This window comes from Oryzias latipes, chromosome 15 (genome assembly GCF_053564925.1).
Source record: "Oryzias latipes strain Hd-rR chromosome 15, Olatipes_Hd-rR_3.1".
In the NCBI taxonomy this organism is placed as follows: domain Eukaryota; kingdom Metazoa; phylum Chordata; class Actinopteri; order Beloniformes; family Adrianichthyidae; genus Oryzias; species Oryzias latipes.
The window spans coordinates 6,960,950-6,983,601 of record NC_136251.1 but is presented as its reverse complement, the minus strand read 5'-3'; the positions used below and the strand labels follow the sequence as shown (position 1 = coordinate 6,983,601).

Below are 22,652 nucleotides of genomic sequence, written 5' to 3'. Positions count from 1 at the left end.
TGCTGGAGCCTATCCCAGCTACTGTTGGGCAAAGGCAGGGTACACCCATAACAGGTAACCAGTTTGTAGCAGGACCAAACACTCACATTCACATCTAGGGACAATTTAAAGACACCCATGAAGCTAAAAAGAATGTTTTTGGAGAAAAACCCACACATACATGAGGAGAACATGCAAAGTACACACAGAAAAGTCCCAAGGGTGTGATTTGAACCAGGACCTTCTGGCTGTGAGCCATCGTACTGTATATTAATGAGCATGTCACCTCTTTCTGTACCCCATCCTGCTATCTCCTGGTGCTTTTATGGGCCACAAGTCTAACCTGACGGAAAAGAAACCCGTTAAAAAGTAGTTTGAGAGGAGGAACGGGCTCTTTGATACCTGCATGGGGTATCATGCATTTTTTTACAATAACATATTTTTCAGTTTGACAAGATTTTAAAAACGCGAAATCATTCCATCCTTTCCCAGAGGTTGGTGGATGGTCAATTGTTCGGTCTGAATGAGCTTGGTGGGGTTCCAGTCATGCTGAGCATGCCAGTTTGTGTGTGTTTTGGTGTCAGCAGCATGTGTGGGCATGCCTCTCATTTCATCAATTCCAGCTCTCAGCTGTCCCCGGTCTTCTCCTTTTCCCTTTGTGCGTCATTTTGCTTCACTGATAGACGACAAAAGCCTCGCTGGAGCCTCTCTCTTAAAAAAAAAAAAAATGCTTTCCATCAATACAAGCAACTTGACTGTGTCAAACTGGGTATCTTCAACACACACACACACACTCTTACCAGCTGTCTTTTTGGCTTGAAGTGAGTTGGGAGGTAGGGATGCTGTTGGGTGGGGGAGGAAGTGACTCATTTGTCATGAGAAACCAGAGCTCTTATGCTTGTTGAGCCTCTGTCCCACCACCAGCCTCCACTCTGAAGTGGCCACTCCAGCTTCAAATCAAAGTGTATTTCTGGGTAAACTCAGCTAAACAAGTACGCTCTGACCCCTGGAGAAGTTTTAAACAGATGCTGTGGATTTCCGAGCGGAAGAGATGAAGCTTCCCATAGTGCAGGTCCTGCTGGCATGGATCTTCTGTCTGTTCACTGGTAAGTGCTCCTTTGTTTGTGTGAGGGTCGCGCTCACTCAACCTCTTCATGTTTTTTTTCCTTGAAAGCTCATTTTCCTGGTAATTGAAACTTTCAAGTTAAGATTTTTCTAGAGAGTCATGTTAGTGGCATGTTCAGAAAGAGGAGCCAGCTTCCGGATACATGACCTGGTAACAGAAACTGAGCATCAGTACACTGTTACTTACTGTTCAACTTGCAACTGTATTTTCTGCACTGTAGGAAGCACCAGATTTTAAGGCGCACCGTCAATGAATGGTCTATTCTTAAACTTATGCCATACATAAACACAGAAACACCGAACTATAAGTACCTGTAAGTGAGACAAAAGAGTCACAGATAATTCTGTCAGTCAGTCTGACTTGAACTGCATTCACAACATTGGAACTTGTTTATAACACACGACACATTTGTCACGTTAGCGTATTCACAATATCTGTATCTCCCAACACGTAAAAAAACAGACTGATAGGCTAAAAGAAATACTACTGTGACCTTGGCAACTCCCAAACTTGTTAGTAATACAAAACAACACAGTCCGACACTGCGGTTTATTTCAAACAATCAAAACTAAATAAAACTAAAAAACACAAACAACAGAATAAGTCTATACAAATATATATCAAACTCAAGAGAATTAGTGATGAATTGATTGGAAAATATACTTAGCCATACATCCAAATACATGTAAATAATTCAATTCAACACTTGATTTTCTTTTCCGTTCCAAATCTTTGGCTTGTTTTTTGTTTGTTTTTTGGTAAAATGTATCTCATTGGGGTAAAAAGGCTAGAGCCATCTAACCTTTTACACAATTTATGGAGGGTTAATCACTCTGATGCAAAATTGGATCAACTGCATTCACTTTTTATCACCTCCTCCCCAGAAAATTGGAAATAATTCTTGCACCACACATTACAAATTAGGTTAGCAGGACATGAAAACAGGAAGTCTGTCAGTTAGGGATGAGTCTGCTTAGAAATACATTTCTGCTTTTGAGATTCAGAAAAAAAAATTTATGGTAAAACTTGACTTTATCAATCCATTAGTGACATTTAATATTGTTTATAGCTTTTTTCTTAGTCTGATTATTTTTACAGCCTTTAGTGTGTCTTTGTAAACAAAAAACACTTTAAGTACATTTTTCTTTGATACAAGAACTTTTAGAGTTTGGACAAATGTCTTTTCTTGGGATATTTTAATTCAAATGGGAAAATATTGTTACAACCCAGAGTTGGGATGGAGCTGCGGGGGCCGGCGCCCCCCTCTTTCTGCCAGTTGCTGGACCATGCTAGCAGTGGGCTGGTGTCTGGTGGGATAGAGGGGGCAGGGTCTACCTGTGTGTGCGTTGGGTGAGCATTCTCCCCCAGCAGAATGTAAGAGCTAGCTGCGTCATTTTGTTCATGCTGTAACCGTTCTGACGTACAAGGTTAATAAAGAGATGCTGAGCACCGCCCGCCTAAGGAGCTTCTTTGCGGCCATTACACTGGTGTCAGAAGTGATTTCGGAGTGTCAGACTGGTTCACCGCGGCTCTCGGATTAGCCGTGCTAGCTGGAGCTAGCTTGGAAGCATGGCGGTGCGGCGGAAGACTAAAGTAAAAGACGAGGTGAGCGGAGAAGCGGGGTAAGACGGCGCATGTAGCTGGTTGGATGACGCAGTCAGGGAGTTCACTAAAGCTACATGTGAAACGAGAGACCGTGTGAGAGAGGCCGCAATAAGAATGGCTGACGCAGTGGGACTGACTCCATCGGCGCGCACCACTTCTACCTGCCCCGGAATCGACGGCCATGATGTAGCCTTGAGCAGGAACATCGGCTCTGGAACGCCAGTGGTTGTCTCGACCACCAAGATCCCCAAGTACACCGGTAGGTCGGATTGGGAAGCGTTTCTGGCGCAATTTGTTGGCGGAAGCTGAAGGATGGACTGTCGAAAAGAAGGCTCTAAACCTGGCACTTTCCCTCACCGATGAGGCATTGACCTGTCTTTTGCTGCTGAATCCTGCTGACAGACGTGATTATGGAGCACTAATGGGTGTTCTACAGAGACAATTTGGACAATGCTAGCAACCTGAACTCCTGTGCAATGAACTAAGTAACCGGGTCAGGAAGTCTGGTGAGCCACTACGGTTGTTGGCCAACAATGTGGAAAATCGGACCCGGTGGGCCTATGCACACATGTCCCCTGGCGTACAGAGCGAGTTGGCGCGGGAGCAGTTCATTAGAGCTCTTACACCCTTAGAGCTTTGCATTCAGGTACAGCTGCTGCACCCTCAGACCCTGCAGGCAGCCCTGGAGATGGCAGTGGAGAGGGAGAATGTGTGGGGTGTGTCGGTGACTGGTGGGCCCTGTTCTTATTGAGACTGTCCTGTCAGGGGAGCTGCAGTAGAGAGTCATGCAGTGGAGAATCTGGCCTGGGTGAGTGAAATGACTGAACTGTTGAGAGCCATATCATTACAGACAGACAACCTCACCCAGGTCCCAAAGCCTGCTGGGGATGTGGCCAGCCTGGACATTCGGTCAGACAGTGTCCCAACTCAAACAGACGGCAAGAAAACGACTCGGGGTCTGCATAACTGGGGATATGCAGACCCAGACTTCAGCTTCGCCTGTGCCACCCCAGCTAATTCTCTCGCTACCACCAGGAGGCGCCCAACAACACAGCCGAGGAGGCATGGCGCAGCCTTCCCCAGAAGCAGGTGACACTGGGAGCCAATCGTCGCGGTGGGACGTGCTGGCACTGGAGACTCTTGCTATGTTCCTGTTACAGTTGAAGGGGTACCCTGTTCAGAGGTAGTTGATACAGGGTCAACAGTGACTGTAGTGAGACCTGACGTGGTTCCAGAGGGGACAGTGCTGGAGCCCACTTTGGTACGTCTACGCACTGTCACAGGTGTGCTGGCTCCAATGAATGGAAAAGGTGTACTCTCTTTGACTGTTGGGGGGAGAACACTTCGCCACACCGCTTGGACAGGGGCAGTGCAGGACCCGTGTATTCTGGGCACTGTGAGCTGTGAGCTTCTTCATGGGGCCGGTTGTCACCTTGTGTCCCAGGTGTAGTTAAGAGGGGCACCCGGACCGGCTAACAACTAAGCAGTTGCCAACAACTAAGCTCCAAGCAGACATCTCTGCACATCAACCTCTCCAGCTGGAGCTCAAAGGGAGAGAGATGGAGTGGTGGATATGATAAGAGATATGGTAAAAATACATGAGAGCCTTGAGAGGTCTTGAACCACAACAACGGGACCGGTTGTGGGAGCTGCTGGTGGAGTTTCAGGACTGTTTTGCCATGAATAATGAAGACGTGGGGAGGACTGAGCTTGTGCAACATGAGATTGACACGGGTGATGCACAGCCTATTAAGTGCCGCCCACGTCCACTCCCACTGGCTCGCCAACAGGCATGTGATGAGGCTGTGAAAAAAATGCTGCTCTGACTGCAGGCCACTGAACTCTGTGACAAAGAAGAAATCGTACCTGCGTCCGCGCATTAATGAGTTGCTAGATCTGGTTTCAGGGTCCTCCTGGTTTTCTTCCTTAGACCTCTGCAGTGGGTATTACCCGGTGCCTCTTGCCCCCGAGGCTAGACCTCAAACAGCGTTCTGAACTGGGCGAGGCTTGTGGCAGTTCAAGGTCCTTTGTTTTGGACTCTGTAATGCTCCGGCCACTTTTGCCAGACTGATGGACAAGGTTCTGGCCGGTGTACCCCACCAACAATGTCTAGTCTATCTGGAGGACATACTTGTGCATGGCAGCTCCTTGGGGCAGCCTTGGGTTCCTTGCGGCTGGTGCTGTCAAGAATCAGGACGGCTGGCCTGAAGTTACATCAAGACAAATGCCACATCATGTAGCGAGAGTTGTTCTTTCTGGGACATAAGGTGGGAGGAGCAGGGATTGGCACCATGAAGGAAAAGGTGCAGGCTGTTATTGACTGGCCCACTCCAACTACTCAGAAACAACTCAAGAGTTTTTTAGGCTTGGCGTCATACTACCGTAGGTTCGTACAGGGTTTTGCATGCCTTTGTTTCAGCTCATGCAAAAGGACAGAGACTATGTATGGACTGAGGCATGCCAGGAAGTTTTCAGTTGTCTACAGCGTGCCCTGAGTAATGCTCCGGTGTTGGCTCTGGCTGATCCCTCTTTACCCTTCATCTTAGACACAGATGCTAGCAGTATTGGGGTGAGCGGTGTCCCAGGTGGGGCCAGAAGGTGAGTGGGTGGTCGCTTATTTCAGCCAGGCGTTTAACAAGTACGAAAAGCGGTATTGTGTCACCCGCAGAGAACTGCTAGTAGTGGTGCTGTCAATCAGACATTTCAAACCCGTGTAAATTGAAATTCGAATTGAGGACTGATCACTCTGCCCTGCAGTGGGTCATGACATTCAAAGAGCCCGAACGGCAGGTAGCCAGGTGGATTGAAGAGCTCCAAGCTTTAGACTTTAAGGTGGAGCATAGGGCTGGGGCACGCCACGCTAATGCAGATGCTCTCTCTCGCCGCCCATGTGCAGCAGATGATTGTCGGTTTTGTAAGAAGATGGTGCTAATAGCATGTCCATCAGCTGTGCAGGAATCCACATCCTGTACACCTGCTCTTCTCATGTTGGGAAGAGAGCTCCGTACACTGGCCATGATGGCCAGTGGCCATGACGGCCACCCGATTCTGAAGACACGAGTCTGGGGCCTGAGTATGCCCGGAAACTACAGGAGCGTCTGGACTCTGCACATACTTTTGCTCGGGAACAGCAGCGAAGTGCCGGACAGAGACAAAAGCGTCATTATGATGTGAAAACTAAAGGGAGACAGCTGGAGAGCCAGTGTGGGTTTACAGCCCCCAACGCAAGAAGGGACGATGTCCACAGCTTGACAACCAGTGGATTGGGTCTTGCAGGGTCCCAGAGAGGCTAAGAGAAGTCGTTTACAGGGTGCGGTTTCCACACAGGGGGAGAAAGGTGATTCTCCACAGAGACAGACTGCTCCCTATCGGGGTACCTCTGCGGCGCCAGCTATCCCATCCTCGCCGGTTTCTACACCACATCCCCTCTCTGCCCCTCCTCCTTCTCCAGATCCATCTCCAGCGACAACAACACCAACCCTCTTAACCCCATTGCCTCCGCGGCGTAGGCCACAGCGACAGAGGAAAGTTCCAAGCTGATTCAGAGACTTTGTTGCTCCCTTTTAGCAGGGAAAGTTGTTAATGGTGGGACAGTCTGTTTTAGAGGGCAAGAATGCGCCCTGGTCCCACCGGAAGGTTTGGTGGTCTACACAAACCTTCCTCAAAAAAAAAGTGAAGTTAATTGATGATCAATCAATCAATCAAAATTTATTTATAAAGCACTTTTCATATAAAAATATAACACAAAGTGCTTTACATTAAAACACAACAAAATATAAAAACAAGTATTGACGAATTAAAAATAAAATAAAAATAAATAAATAAATAAATAAATAGGGCCCCCCTCCCCGTACCTAGCCCCCCACTCCTTTCACACCTCCCACCCCTTAAGTGATGGCAAGGACAATGAGAAATAGGCTGAGCACAAAAACAGGATGCTGGAAACGCTAATAATTGGAACCTCCCCCTCCGTGAACAGCCGCATAGACAGCCAAATGCAGCATCACAGGCGGGGACCGCTCCACCACAGCTAAGCGGTGATGCAGGTCCCCATCCAGAGCTGCAGTGGCTGAACAGCAGCCGACCCAGAGGGAGAGGATCCAACTGAGGAAGCACCGGAAATAAAATTGAATAAAAATGAGAATAAACAAGTAAACATATTGATAAAAACAATAAAACATTAAAATAAAGTTAATGATGATTATGGTTCTGTCTGAAGATGTTTTCCAGTACGTTTTCCTGGTGTGTAATGTTGTGGGTCAGGTAATATGTGTCCCTCTTGGGCGAGGGACTTGGCGTGGGGGGGGGGGGGGGGGTGTAGTGTAACGACACAGAGTGAGGACAGAGCTGTAGGCGGCCGGCGCCCCCCTCTTTCTGCCAATTGCTGGACCACAGCATATGTCAATCAGCAGTGGGCTGGTGTCTGGTGGGATAGAGGGGGCGGGGTTTACCTGTGTGTGTGTTGGGTGAGCGTTCTCCCCCAGCAGAATGTAAGAGCTGGCTGCGCCATTTTGTTCATGCTGTAACCGTTCTGACGTTCAAGGTTAATAAAGAGCTGTTGACCACCACCCGCCTAAGGAGCTTCTTTGCGGCCATTACAATATTTATTTTTGTAATATAATTATTAAAGCATTTAAAGATAAAACCTGCACAAACATTTAGTCTGCTTTTTAAGACTTTTCTACAAATCTTGTATTTAAACGTTATATATTCTTGGCTTTGTTTAACTGTTCTCTTCAGGGGCCGTTTCTATTCACCTACTGCAGTTATGGACATGACTGTTTTGTCTGAGAACACATATATGTTGATGCACATCAGGTCTCTTTAAGGAAAACTAAACGATGACCTTTAAATTCAGGGACAATCTGCAGTTTGGCTTTATATAATATGGCAGCAATAATGAGCTGTAGATAAGGAAGAACAGCTCAATCTGTTCCATAAAACAGCTGATGGATTCTAAAGTTCATTTTTTTCGTTTGGAGAGAATCTGTTTCAAATTTAGTTGCCCAATGGTTCAACCGCTTCATTATTCAGTCTGCTTTTCTGTTCAGATCTGAATTGAGCCACATTATTTCCTCATTATTTAATTAGCCAGTATTAATCGCTGGCTTAATGAATGCACTGATTGAAATGATGATCTAGAAATAATATGGCTTCAATTGCTTGAAAATGAGGAAATAATAGTTTAAAGTCCCACTCAGATCATCTTTTGATATATTTTCAGATGATTTCCAGTGGTCTTTTTAATATTATTATGTCGTTTTTAGCCAAAATGAAAAAATCTGTGTTGTTTTCTAGGACATAGTTCCTGCAGAGCTGCAAGGGTCCATCAGAAATTCACCTATGAGTTGTGGTGTTGTTGTGGAACTACTCACCCCTCCTTTCCCTCTCCATTGCTGTTTAAGCAGAGTAGGGAGCGTGTGGCCAGCCCAGCGCATTTTCTATCGTAGACAATCTTTTTCAAACAAAATATTTTCGTCTGTTCTAGATTCATAACAATTTTAATGAAAAAGTACTCAGAAATATAATTTGGAGCTCAATTTATTTTATATATGAATCGGTTAGTTCAAAAGGGGCCCAAGTCCACAGTTTTTCAAAATAGAGATATTACAATATATGTTCTATGGTCTTCAAGGGAAAAGCTATCTGATTATGTGCAAAAAAAGTCCCAATTCCGTTGTAATGTATTGACTATGCTTGACATTTAAAATGCATTAAGTGCAAAATTCCTGGACTTGGGCCTCTCTTGCATGGGTTTAGCTTTATCCCTTAGATGGCAGCACTAGTTATCCAATATGGCAGCACCCCTGTTTAATTCAATAAGGGCCCAAGTCCAGAGACTTTAGTTTGCAAGTCCTCTGAAATGATAAAAGTGAGGTGCTTCATACTATAGCATTTGTAAGCTATGAACTGGTGCTAAATCTAGGTTTATTAGATTAGAGCAAGAACGAAGCATGGGATAAAGTTACTGAGCATAACTTGGACCAGGGTTAGTCACCATAAGGGGTAACGAACTGGCGTTGAACTGATGAGTGAGGTCTCCTTTAGGCAGCATGGCAGATGAGGTGAGTGAAGTCAGCTGGTGGCAATCAGGAAGCTGAGCAGGCAGAGCTGGAGGGGGAGGAGTCTGACAGGAACCGTGACACAATACACTTTATAAAAAAATATTAAGGGACATTTTTTTAAAAGTGGAAAAAATAGAAAAGTTAAAGTAGTGGAAATTTGATCTGCTTTCTATCACTGTCACTGATCTTCCTCCATCCTTCATCCTTTTCATTCATACCAACCACCCTGCATCCAAAAACCTTTTCTTTGCTCTTCCAGGTAGCTCCTGCCTCAGTGCGCTTTTACCGTTATTTGTATCAATCTTCTGTTTCATAAATGGTTCCTTCCTGCATTCACACAGAAGACGTTTAAATGACAGAAAGACAGAGACCGCTTTAACCAATGAAGCTGCTTTTCTGCTTAAAAATAAAGAAATGTGTCAATGACACAAGTGGGCTGTGGATCGTCAAAGTCTGTTCCAAACTTTTTGTTAACACCCGTTTATCTTTTGCCTTATCGGTGTGCAGATGGACACTTTGTCAGCTGCTCAAATGTTTTTTTATGAGAGTATTGATTCAGATGTGATGAAAGACTAAAGGTCAGACTGTTTTATTTATTTGTAAAATCAGCTCATTAAACACAGCACATGAAATTCAATGTTTAGAATTTTGAATCTTAATTCAAACCATTAACCATTGAATATATATGAAAACTGGAATGAGTGACTCCTTCCCCCTGGCAGTCCAAACAGGAAGTATCTGCTGGCCCCATATGAAGCCAAAATCCCATAGACGTCTATACAGAAATAAACAGCTATTACTCCGTCATTCTATTGGTCAAAAGAACCATTCTTGATCTGGTAACTTTTTTAATGTGTTAATGCTAATCCAATTTTTTTCCATATTTATTTTCTTGATTTTCTTTATTGCAAGTTTAAGTTATAAACGGAACAATCAGATGCATAAATAAAGGTATGTGGTATCACGTTGAACGTTCAAAACTTTTGATTGACAGATTCTCCCAAGCCTGCTTTCAATTGGAAGGGGTGTGACCATCTGACAAGCTCCCTCCTCATATGCCAGAGTGGTTGCCATAGAGACATTGACTCAGAGCAATCGCTGTCTACTGACGTTGTAAGGTTCCAACATCGCAGAGTCCATATTGCGAAAAAATGGCGACTTCATTTAATTTATGTGGTTGGAAGAAAGCCATTTTCTCTAGGTGACGTCACACTCACTGAGTCGAGTTCTCATACAATGATAAACAAAGGGCTTTCATTTATTAAATCAAATATTGTTTTGATCAGTCCTTAAGGTTTCAAGTTATTGTAGCCTGAATCTTCCTAATAGGAGGTTTCAGAAAATCTTTTCCATTTTGCAAATGTAGATCTTTCAGTGTGATCAGAGTAAATATATATGCTCTAGTGCTGAAATGTAAGCCCTAGAGCATACAAGTATTCCATACTTGTGGACATTTTGAGTGTTTTAACGTAGTTTAAAAGATTTTGCCAGGGCGGCTCAAATCTGGCGTAACCCTTGTGCTATCCTTAGCACTTTAACATTTGGAGTTGGGTCATCTAGACCCACTAGACAGTACTCTGAACCTTTTTCTTTAATGATTTGTGATCTTCACTGGTGTCCATGGATTACATGAAATCTTTCCACCTTTATCCACCTTTGTCATGGTAGGGAGAACACCTCAATGGAAGGGGGGGTCATCTAAGATAGCACAAGGGTTAAAAGTGCTTAATGACTGACAACACCAAGTGTGTCTGCTGCCCTCACCCTATTTTTGTACATGTAGAGATCAAAGCATTCTAGCAGGACAACAGACAAGTAGACTGCAAAGAAGGCAGCCAGAGTAATACACGTCAGCACTGCACACAACAGAATCACATTCTATGAGATCCCAGAAAAATACCCAATCAGACAGCTGCCACGTGTTTGTGTGCATCCAAATGAAACCAGATCCTCAGATCAGACCAGGAAGCTCGCCAGTATGTTCCCAGAATAACATGCAAAGGAAGTAACAGCTTGCTTCACATCATGCAACATTATCCAGTTCATGACTGGATAATGTGATAGAAGAGTGATGACTATGCAGTGGGGAAGCAAAGTTAAACACATTACAGTACCTAAATTTGAGTTTCTTTAAAATTGTCACATCTACATTTACTTTCCTTTTTTGGCAAAAAAATGTTAAGACTTAATTTTTTCAGTTTGTGTTTCACCACACGGAAGTCATCGATTATCAGATGACATAAAGACTAGAAAGAAATTATGTAATATCAACATAGGTACTAATAAAAACAGACTTTTGTTTGGAAGAATATTTCTTTCCTGTAAATGAAATGAAAATATGCAATATAAAGCATGTTTTCCTTTAAAACGGTGCAGCTTTCGTAGAGATTGAACACCTGTAGGATATAAATTGTTCAGAAAAAAAAATCAAATGCCCAAAAGAGGTTTTTGCACTTGATTTTGGACAAAATGTCCAGGAACAGTTAAGTCAATTTTGACTGGCTCTTACTGAAATATTGGTCGTATAAGTTTAGTGAAAATCTTAGGGTGGCACACTGAACTGGTCTTCTCAGAGGTGAATCTGATTCAGTTCAGACCATTATATGTATATGAGAAACTGGACAGAGCGAGTGTGATGTCACCCTCAGAAAACGACTTGCAAGACTCCAATCAAATAAGGTCAATTCAGCCACAATTGTTTGTGGTGTGAACGCCACCATGATGGAGCCAGATGACATCAGTAAGCAGTGATTGGTCCGAGTTGGACTGAGACAACATTTCTTTGGCAACCAATCACCAGTCAAGGGTGAGCATGTTGGAATTCCACTCCCCTATACGTGAAAGAGGACTACACAAAATCTGCAAATCAAACGTTTTGAATATTTGACGTGAGACCAATCTGATTGGTCTATTTACAGGCTGAAAAACTTGCAATAAAGTAAAAAAAAGAGGATTAGAAAGAACATGTTAAAAAACATATCAGATCAAGAATGGTTATTCTGACAAATAGAATGACTGAGAAACAGCTGTTTATTTCTCTATAGATTTCTATGGAATTTTGGCTTCTTAAAGCCAGCAGATCACTCAGTCCAGTTTTCATTTAGGTTGTTAGTAGTTTACCAAGGACAAACCAAGTAGGGCACATGCAGGATGGGGTCAGTGTTTGTGAGTTTGGGAGGAGGCTAATTTGCCACCAGATGCGCAAGTCAGACAAGCAAAGACTCAATATTAATCTTGATTTTAGATCCAAGGTGCAAGATGATAGCTTACGCAGGGAGCTCCCTGGCACAGAGGCTGGAGAATAATCCGGCACGATGCAGCACAGGATGGCAGACGTCACAGAGTCAGCAGAGGATTCCTCTGAGGTGGGGCTGGAATACTCCTGACAGGTGATGGACGGCACTTCTCAGCAGAATAGCAAGACAAAGAACCCAAACACGCCGCAATTTCCTAGTTCGGAGCAGAGGAGGAAAACAGCAAGAACTTCCAAAAGGGGCAGGCAAAACTCTTAACCTGAACCAGAAATAGGGTCATAAACATGAAAGGCTTGATAAATTAGGAAGTGCGAGAAAGTGAACAGAGTCAACATAGTGGTAGTGAAGGAGTGAACCTGAGTCTCTTAAATATTATGGGACACTGCTGGAGCGACTGGTTAATCACCCAGCACACGTGAGTGAAATCAGTGTAGAGGGAAAAAGGAGGGTGACAGAGAAGGGGCAGGACAAAATGACAGTGCTTCCCCCATCCCCTGTATCGAGACCGAGACTGGAGAAGGGCTTTAACTGTGTAGGCAGGGCAACCATCAATAAACCGGGCAGGTAGAATGGGTGTAGTAGGCGGAACCAGGTCAGAGTCCAAGGCAGGCTTGAGTTTGGACACACAGAAAGGTGGGTGAACACACAGGGGCCTGGGCAACCAATGTCACACAGTAAAAGGATTGACAAGTCTTGTGACAGGGAAAGACCCAACAATTCGTGGTGCTAGTTTGTTATTATCCACACTGAGGGGGATGTTGGAGGTGGATAGCCATACTTTATGACCAGGCCCATAAGTGGGAGCAGGTCTGCGGCTTTTGTTGGCATGGCACTTATAACTCTCCACAGTCTTGAGCACAACTCGACGAGCCCTTCTCCAAGTCCAATGGATCCTGCTCACTGATGCACGAGCAGAAGGAACAGATTAAGTACTCTCCAGACAAGTAAACACAGGAGTAGGGATGGGTACCGAGCCCATGTATTGATCTATTCCCGGGGCAACATTCTTCAAGACCGCAGTATCTTTAAGGATCTGACCTCAACGATTCTGCTATCGGTACTGGAGAAGTCGCATTTTTTTCTCATATAAACTAGAGCTGTGACAGTGTGGGATTTTTGATCACTGCGGTGATGAAGCAGCAGGAGTCGTGGTGCATTTAACGCTCAGGCCCATAACCTCCTGAACTTTCAGAAACAGAATCCCAAATGACAGCAACATTTTACATTACCACTAATGAGTATTTATTTTACAAGTGAAAAACTCAAGGATGCAGCTGGATGTCCAGCTCCACAAAATGATTAATGAAAACAACTTCATCTGTTAAATGAGAGAACTTTTTTAGAGGAGGTGTTAAACAGGCGTTAAGTGTTTTGGCTTTCCCAAACAGCTGTTTAGCTCCAGGATTAGTTTGACATGTGACGAGTTGGAAACAGATTTGCACGGCGTGCTTGGAAGCTTGCGGTTGATCAAGTCTGGAGGCTTTTCACTGATGTGGAATGTGGATCACTCCTGAAGAAGATTCCAGTTCTGGTTTGGGGTTAGGAAAATGTTTGCTGCTCGAATCAAATTAAAAACTCTGATCACTCAGGCAATGACTCTAGTTGAGGTGTGAAATATTTCTCGTGCAACAGATTTTACTTCAGTCAAAGTTCATAGTTTTCTTGTAGCTGGAAACAAGGATTGTGTCATCTGTGTCTGCCTCATACTCTTTGTGGGTTAAATTTAAAATTTAAATTTTAAAAAAGTCTTAAATAAAATAAAAAAACACACTGAATTTGATTAACTTTATATATTTCAAGCAATTACAAAAATTAAGGGGAAAAGACAATAAAATATGTAGACATTGTATATCAAATCTAACGGTATTTAAGATTTTAATTCATAAATTAATTAGAAAATAAATAAAAGTAAATGATGTAATCTTCTTGACATTATAATTGATCCTGATCACAAGTAGACATTTATGCATTTATACATACAGGTCATACACAGCACATTATATCCTTTAATTGCTTAAAAGAGAGAAGAAACAAATTTATATACTTCCACCCATTAGGTTTTACTATGTATAAATATATATTGAAGGTATTAATACTTTTTTCCGATTGCTGCTCAAATAAAACAGATAAAGTTCTTCTTGATTTTCATAAAATGGTAATATTACTGTCTTGCAGAAATAATTATATTTTTATCATGTAATAGCAACATATCACGTATCTATTTCACTTTTCCAGAAATACTTATCACACATCATGTAACAAAAAATTAATTGCTTATTGATTATGATCAGAAGGCTTTTTTTTTTATCATCGAGGCCTCTCATCTCCATACTGTGAAACAAATGTTTCTTGAAGTTATGGATATTTAAACATTGTTTGAACTCATTACTTAACCTGTTCCAGAGCTTAGTGAATCACACAGACACATAGAAACTTTTCTTTCTATTTTGAAGACTGCATGGTCGTGTTTTCCTACTGGCTGTGTATAGAAGTTGCACAGTGTAAAAATCAAAAAGGTCACACAGTTTCATAAAATAAAGTGTTTGTATGATCAAGATAAGAGGCTTTCTGTATGATTCTGACGGCTTGCTTTTTTTGAAGTGAAAAGAAAGAATGTAGTGAACTCTAATAATAATTAGCCCAAATTTTTATACAGTAGGTAAAGTCTGGTAATATCTGATGGTATTACTTGTGTTTTTGACTGTGTGCTGCAGGGTCAGTCTTGGGCTCAGAGTATGAGACTCGGCTGGTGAAAACTCTTTTCACTGGTTACAACAAGGTCGTTCGTCCCGTTACCCACTTCAGTCAAGCTGTCGAGGTCACAGTGGGCCTGCAGCTGATCCAGCTGATCAGCGTGGTAAGACAACAATACCCAGACCCCACATGAGTGACATTCATTCAGTGTTGTACACCAGTAATTGATGCGACACTAAGAAGATTTGATGAACAATTCCCAGCTTCAGCAAATACTTAAAATATAGCTGGTTAAATTAGTTTAAGAACGTGATAAATATTTTCCAACTTTTACTTTTCATATTCTGATTAAAAATGTTAAGCCAGCACAGAAAACATTTAGAATAATATAAATGAAAATACTCCTGTTTTGTTACACTATAAGTAATGCAGTGAAAGCAGCAGAGGATAAAATATGTGATGAAAATAAAAGATGAAAAGAATATGACCAGAACATTTGCCTCAGAAAAAGGTCTAGTCTACCAAACCAGATTATAATCAAGTATCAAGTGACAATATTTGAGACCTACAACTGCTAGTGTGCATTCAACCATTTCATGTTTGCATGTATCATATTTAAATGGCCTGCTGTGTTTTGATATTATAGAAATCTACCTTTTTTTAGAACAGACCAATAAAAAAAATTATTGTCTTTATCTTTTTCCTGTGTTTTTTCCAGGATGAAGTTAATCAAATTGTGACAAGTAATGTCCGTGTAAAACAGGTAAGAACAGAAAACTGATATAAGACATTTTAATTTTGATTAAATTGCTATTGAATTCGGATGAATTCTTTTTTATGTACAGTACTAGTCCAATAGTAGTTCAACTTCTCAGAAGGTACGCTGACAGGTGTTTATGACATATAGATTGTTGGAAAAAACAGTGAGTGTGAATTCGCACCACGTTTCAATGAGTTGATGTGTCTCCTCTTGTGGTGTTAAAGCATTGTTTTAAAGAGAATTCTGTTAAGCAACCACAAGGTAGCTTTTAAAGTGACGTCACAGCAGTGCCTGTCGTCTTCAGCTGTGCTAAAATAAACGTTCTAACAAGTAAACAGTTGGACCTTTTTTCTGTTTGATAGCACAACAATAGTTGCTTTACATTTGTCTGAGGTTTATCAGTTGCTTTATTCCTACTCTGTTTACGTCGACTATGTTGGCCGTTTTTGGTTCAGTTGCTCTGCTCCGGGAACGGAGCCTATTCAAACTGAGGAATCTCAGAGCGCCACGAAGCTTCGTCCGATAAAAAACAAACCGAGACCACCTCCAAAGATGGGTCCGAGAGCGGTTTCTGGTCCCATACCAGGGTCCACTTGGGTGTATTCAGACTGGAAACATTTGGTTAGCTTAAAGTGAACCAGAGTTAGTTTTCCCTGATAATCCGGACCAAAGTTTCAGTCTGAGTACACTTAAGTGGACTCTGGTCCAGGACCAGAAACCACTCTGTGACTCCTCAGTCTGAATACAATGCATCCTCGGAGCGGAACAACTGGACCGAAACGGCCACAGTAGGCGACATAAACAGAGTAGGAATGAAGGAACCGATGAGCCTCAGACAAATATAAAGCAACGATTGTCGTGTTGTCAAACAGAAAAAGTGTCCAACTTTGTATTTGTCAGAGCTTTTATTGTAACACAGCTGAAAACGCTTCTTACATGTTTTTCTGTCTCATGAGGCAAATGTGCTGCAGTGACGTCATCCTAAAAGCTACCTTGTAGTTCCTTAACAGAATTCTCTCAAAATAACACCACAACGATGAGACACAGCAATTCATTGAATGCAGCCTTATGAAAACAATTTTTAACGTGACACACATTTGCTTCTCACTGTTTTCCCGATGATCTATATGTCATAAACACTTATCAGCGTGCCTTTATACCAGACGCGTCCCCATCTCTGCAGCTGTTAGCATCCTCTGAGTTAAAGCACACACGGCACGTCTCCTTGACAGTAACCGCACCACTCCAGCGTACCAAAGTAACAAGTAAATAGTGTTGTTCTCAACGTTTAAAACTATCGACAAATAAAGTTTGAATTAGTCAACTGTCCTGATAAGGATTTTAAATCACAGCACGTTTGTCTTTTTCTTATTGTTTTGAACTGCGCTTGTGGTTCCTGACCAATGACTGAGGGACATTTATTCACATGGTTTTGTTTACAAGCTTTGGTCCCTAACAGAATGGACTGCTCAATCCCAGTCTGACTACAGACCAAATGCATGGTTAAGGACTCTCTCCGGACCAAATTAAGCAGACTCAATCCAGAACAAAGGATTTTTCCAGTCTGAACACATCCTAAAACTAAAACATGTGTTACGAATTATCAAGAAAAACAAACTCTGGTTCACTTTAACCCTTGTACTATCTTAGATGACCCCACCCTTACATTGACGTGTTCTCCCTACCATGACAAAGGTGGATAAAGGTGGAAAGATTTCATGTAATCCATGGACACCAGTGAAGATCACAAATCATTGAAGAAAAAAAGTTCAGAGCGCTGTCTAGTGGGTCTAGATCAGTGGTCCCCAACCTTTTTGTTGGACACATTAACCGCGGACCGGTGGGGGGGGGGGGGGGTTGAGGTGCAACGCAAGGCACGTTTAGCGCTGCCTATTAAAGGCAGATTTCCCTTTTTTAGCGGCTCCAGGTTCCTCTTCTGTCCCTTCATTGGACCGTTTCCCCTTGTCAAAGCAACTTTCTAAAGATGTTTGTTTTTCGTTTATCATGTATCACGTGATGTTTGGTGTCGCGACTTTGACGTGCGTTAAGTGTGACAGATGTAACAGAGATTCCGGTCACTTTTCAAAATAAAACGTTTTTTTCGAAAAAAAATAATAACATGGAAATTATTTTTCTTTCTGTGCGTCCCGGTGCCAAAATTTCCCACGGACCGGTACCAAGTGTCCCGCGGCCCGACCCGGTGCCAGTCCGCGGCCCGGTGGTTGGGGACCACTGGACTAGATGACCCAAATCCCAATGTTAAAGCACCTAGGATAGCACAAGGGTTACGTCAACCAAATATGTCCAGCATGAATACACCCTTAGACTTAACTGAAGTTTTAAGACATTTTGATATTTTCTGGCAGCAATGGACAGATGTGAACCTGAAGTGGAATCCGGATGACTACGGAGGCATAAAAAAAATCCGGGTTCCCTCCACCGACATCTGGAAACCCGACTTGGTTTTATACAACAAGTAAACTGTGTGACATTGACTTATCATCTAAATTTTGAGAAGCTTTTCTAAAATGTATTTCTCACCTGTAGTGCTGACGGAGACTTTGCTATCATCCATGAAACTAAAGTGCTATTGGAGTACTCTGGCAAGATTACGTGGAACCCTCCAGCCATCTTCAAGAGTTACTGTGAAATCATTGTCCTCCACTTCCCGTTTGACCTCCAGAACTGCAGCATGAAACTTGGGATCTGGTCGTACGACGGCCTGCTTGTCGTCATCAACCCAGTTAGTGTAACCCTGTATTTCTACTCAGGGATTTTTCCATAAGGTTAATGAGATAAGCTGGACATAATGTGTGGCAATCTTTCTCCATGTTAGGAGAGTGATAAGCCAGACCTGAGTAACTTCATGGAGTCGGGTGAATGGGTGTTAAAGGACTCCCGGTGCTGGAAACACTGGGTTCAATACACCTGTTGTCAGGACACCCCTTACTTGGATATTACCTACCACTTCCTGATGTTGCGGCTGCCACTCTACTTCATTGTTAACGTCATCATTCCCTGCCTGCTGTTCTCCTTTCTCACTGCACTGGTCTTCTATCTGCCCACAGATTCAGGTACATTGATACTGTTGGGCCCCTCTTCTCAGAAAGTTTTGACAAAAGGCAACTCTCCCTGCCTGCCTGCCTGTCTGTCTGTCGGTCAGTCTGTTGGTCTGTTTGTCAGTTGGTTGATTGGTCGGTCCGTCCATCCATCCATCCACCCATCCATCCATCCATCCATCCATTCAATTATATTCAATTCAATTTTATTTGTATAGCCCAAATCACAGCAACAGTCGTCTCAATGGGCTTCGTACCAGTAATTGTACGGTAAAAATAAACTCAAAAGGATCATGAATACCCAGAATTCAACAGGAGGATACTAAACTTAACTAACTAAACAGACCTAAACTAAACTGGGCATCCATCCATCCATCTCTCTGTTTGTTTATCTGGCAAGTAAAATTCAACAAAGTAGTAAAGTCCAGTGATCAGTTTGAAATGAGATAATTGTAAGTTGTTTACACTTATTCGTCAGTTGTTTTATTTTTGAGGCCGTGTTCCTCAAACCCAAAGAAATTCTGCTCATGTGAAACAACACTTTATTAAACAGTTATCTGAAATATACTATTCAAAACCAGTTTGAATTCATTGTGCTTGTCTACATCCTCATATGACAGTCGGCAAGGTGTGGATGGCTGACAGGAAAGACATGAAAATAGAGCTCAGAAAAAAAAATCAAATAAAAAAAAGAAGATGTGAAAAAGAGAAAGATGAAAGCAGATCAGAACAAACAGTGGCTAGACGATGATGTCATGGTGTAACAGTCAAATACCTGCAAAAGCATCATTTGTTTGTTTTTAAAGCAAACAAACATGAACAGATATCACCATACCACGTCCCATCCTGATTAAATGTTTATTTTGAATGTAATGAAAGAAACAGCCGTGTGCAGTATCAGTACCTGGATGGCTCAGTTGGCTGCGTGTAGGATTGGTGCATGGGGAAACCAGCATTCGATTCCCAGGGAGCGCGATGAGCTTCATCCAGTGTGGGTACTTGGGCTTCCTTGTGGCTACATGGTTAGGCAGTAGACTTGCCCAAGTCTGGGTCCCCCTGTGCCGGTCCCCAGCCCATGTAAAATACAGGAAGAGCATCATATGATTACCGGTATATCCAAAATGTCTGCCAAACCACCTGTGTGGATCAGTGAAAGCTGATTCATTGTGGTGACTCTTGAGGATATTTGCTGAAAAGTGAAGAGACTGTTGTGTGCAGTTTTGTTTGCCCATTCACATAAACAACTGTGCATTTGGGACGTCTTTTCTTACCCTAGAACACTTTCGCTATTAAAAGTTACACCATCTCTTTTGCTGGCTAATTTTTACCCGATACAGTATACCCAACAAAAAGTACCCGTCATAAAAAAAGTCGATCAAAAAATGACAACACATGATAAATTAGAGGGATTTTCTCTTATTTTTAACTGTGGTATGTGTAAAAAAAGTGATAAAGAAAAACATAGGAAGTCCGTAAAAACATGCTCAAAAATCACTGAAAAATTAGGAATTTGAGAACAAAGAATTCCTAAAAATATATTAAAATGATACTAGAAACTTGGTCTTTGGTCCACCTATTCCTGGGACATGTGAGACTTCCCTGATGAAGGCACAGACTCCACGACATGCGACTTGTTGAAATTCATGTAAATAGTTTTGCTCGGGTGAAAATCACCCGGCGTTAGTCCTCTGGGGTTAAATGTGGATTTTTCAACTTTGTGCATTTTCTATTTTTTTGTTATGTCATCCAAAATACTTTTGATCTTTGTTTTGTTTTTTCTATAGTTTTCTTGAGGTACATTTTACTCACGTATTATTATCATTATATTTATTTATTTTTTACATTTTTCTTTCATTTTCGAATATACTGTGTTTCCCACACATTTGTTGTTGTTGTTGCAGATTTTAAGTTTCAAACATGTTGATTCTATGCCTGTGTTATGTGTTTTATTACATTTCCGTGGTTTTTTTTCCATCACCAAATTTTCCTGAAAGCTGCATCTCTTGCCTGACGTGTTTTGTTTTCGGTCTTCTCTGGTCTGAAGGGGAGAAGATGACTCTCTCCATCTCTGTCCTGCTGTCCCTGACCGTCTTCCTGCTGGTCATTGTGGAGCTGATCCCCTCCACCTCCAGTGCCGTTCCGCTCATAGGAAAATACATGCTTTTCACCATGGTGTTTGTCATCGCCTCCATCATCATCACAGTCATCGTCATCAACGTCCATCACCGCTCACCCAGCACGCACACCATGCCCCAGTGGATCCGCAAGGTTTGGTTTTTACTCTAGAAACTCAAATTCGTGCTCAAAGAACTGGAGGTGAACATGTAGGTTAAGGTAAGGAATCTCTTTAGGTCTTTATCGAAACCATTCCCAACATGATGGTCTTCTCAACGATGAAGCGTCCAGGCCAGGAGATTCGCCAAAGGAGATTCTTCCCCACCGACATGGACATCTCTGACATCTCAGGTGAGAGCAGCCATGACAATCCAAAGCAGGCATTCCAAATACGCCGGGAAGCAGGTTTGTCCTCAGACTGCGCTCTTCTCCACAGGCAACCTCCCCCCCACCAGCATTACCTACCAGTCCCCCATCATCAAAAACCCTGATGTTCGCAGTGCAATAGAAGGCGTGAAGCACATCGCTGAAACCATGAAGTTAGACGAGGAGTCCAACAATGTGAGGTCACAGCTGCAGTCCAGAAAACTGTTCAGAAACAAACGTCTGCTTATCAGTTTACGATGATGGCAGCCAGGTTTGCTGCATTGTTAAAAACCGTTTGTCTGCAGACTTGAAGCTGATTTAAAGACCCACTCCGATCTATTGTAAAAGTGTTTCCAGTGGTCTTTTCATTATGATTATCACTGTTTTAGTCCTGACTAGCCCTTGTGCTATCCTATGACCCCCCCTTACTTTGACGTGTTCTCCCTACCATGACAAAGGTGGATAAAGGTGGAAAGATTTCATGTAATCCATGGACACCAGTGAAGATCACAAATCATTGAAGAAAAAAGGTTCAGAGCACTGTCTAGTGGGTCTAGATGACCCAACTCCAAATGTGAAAGTGCCTAGGATATCACAAGGGTTAAGTTGTGGGCGGGACTGTTGGCAGTGAGCAACCCCCCCCCCCCCCTGCTTCCCATTGCTAAGACCTCTAAGAGCTGTTTGCATTATCTCCTAAAACCCCCAACCTAACACCAATGGCAATAAATTCATAAATTCTCTTAATGTTTTTTTCAAAATCACAATCTTTTTCAAACTGCCTTTTTTTTACCTGCTCCTGTACTCAGAAAAGCAATTTTAAGCTTAATTTTCTTTATCAATGTGCTCCCTCGTGAGAAAAATGCAGGAAGGACACGTTAAACACATTAAAAACACAATTTTCGTAGGAGTGGGTCTTTACGGTTCAAATATTCATCTGATTTCTTCTAATGTCCAAAACAGCTTACAGATCTGACTTCTACATTTGACTTCAGGCTGCAGAGGAGTGGAAGTTCGTTGCCATGGTTTTGGACCACATCCTGCTGTGCGTGTTCATGGGCGTTTGCATCATCGGGACGGTGGCCGTCTTTGCTGGACGACTCATTGAACTCAACATGTTGTAGAAGATCCTCGACACGACGCTTCAGTATCACCAGCTCTGCATGGAAGCAGCCTTTCTAGCAAAGACCTTTTCCTCATGGAACATATTTTTTACAAGTTGTCGAATAACATTTTGAAAAAGGACAGGTTGACGTCCTTAAGTGCAGACAAGTTTTCCTACTGGAAGTTTGACTTCTTTCTGCCCGACACATTGGAGAAAAAACCTTTATTGATTTGTGTAAATGATGTATTCTGTCAGATAATCAAGAGTTGTTTTGTTTCAGAAAACTCAGTGAGAACTAAGCTTAACTTGAGACAATTATTTAAATTACTAAAAAGTTCATTTTGTAGGAAAAAACATCCAAATTGCAAAAAAATAAATCTGACTGTTTCTGCAGCTGGGATGTGTTCAAGTGAAAACGCACTTTTGTGGATTTTTTCTATCTGAAACTTTTTACCTTGAGGTGGAGTTGATGGAAAATAAAAGTTGTTACAAGTTGTATTGATTTTTTTTTTTAAAGCATCAATAAT

General features: G+C 42.4%; 1 protein-coding gene across 1 annotated transcript; it reads left to right on the top strand.

Annotated features, from left to right (window-relative positions):
* The first annotated feature begins 872 nt into the window (after positions 1-872).
* LOC101168231 (acetylcholine receptor subunit alpha-like) lies at positions 873-22,621 on the top strand. Its single transcript, XM_004076923.5, has 10 exons — positions 873-1,085; positions 14,744-14,886; positions 15,442-15,486; positions 17,850-17,959; positions 18,031-18,226; positions 18,320-18,557; positions 20,587-20,810; positions 20,894-21,008; positions 21,094-21,218; positions 22,016-22,621. Exons 1-10 carry the CDS (start codon positions 1,031-1,033, stop codon positions 22,142-22,144), a joined length of 1,380 nt encoding a protein of 459 aa, XP_004076971.2. The 5' UTR covers positions 873-1,030; the 3' UTR covers positions 22,145-22,621.
* Positions 22,622-22,652: the final 31 nt, after the last annotated feature.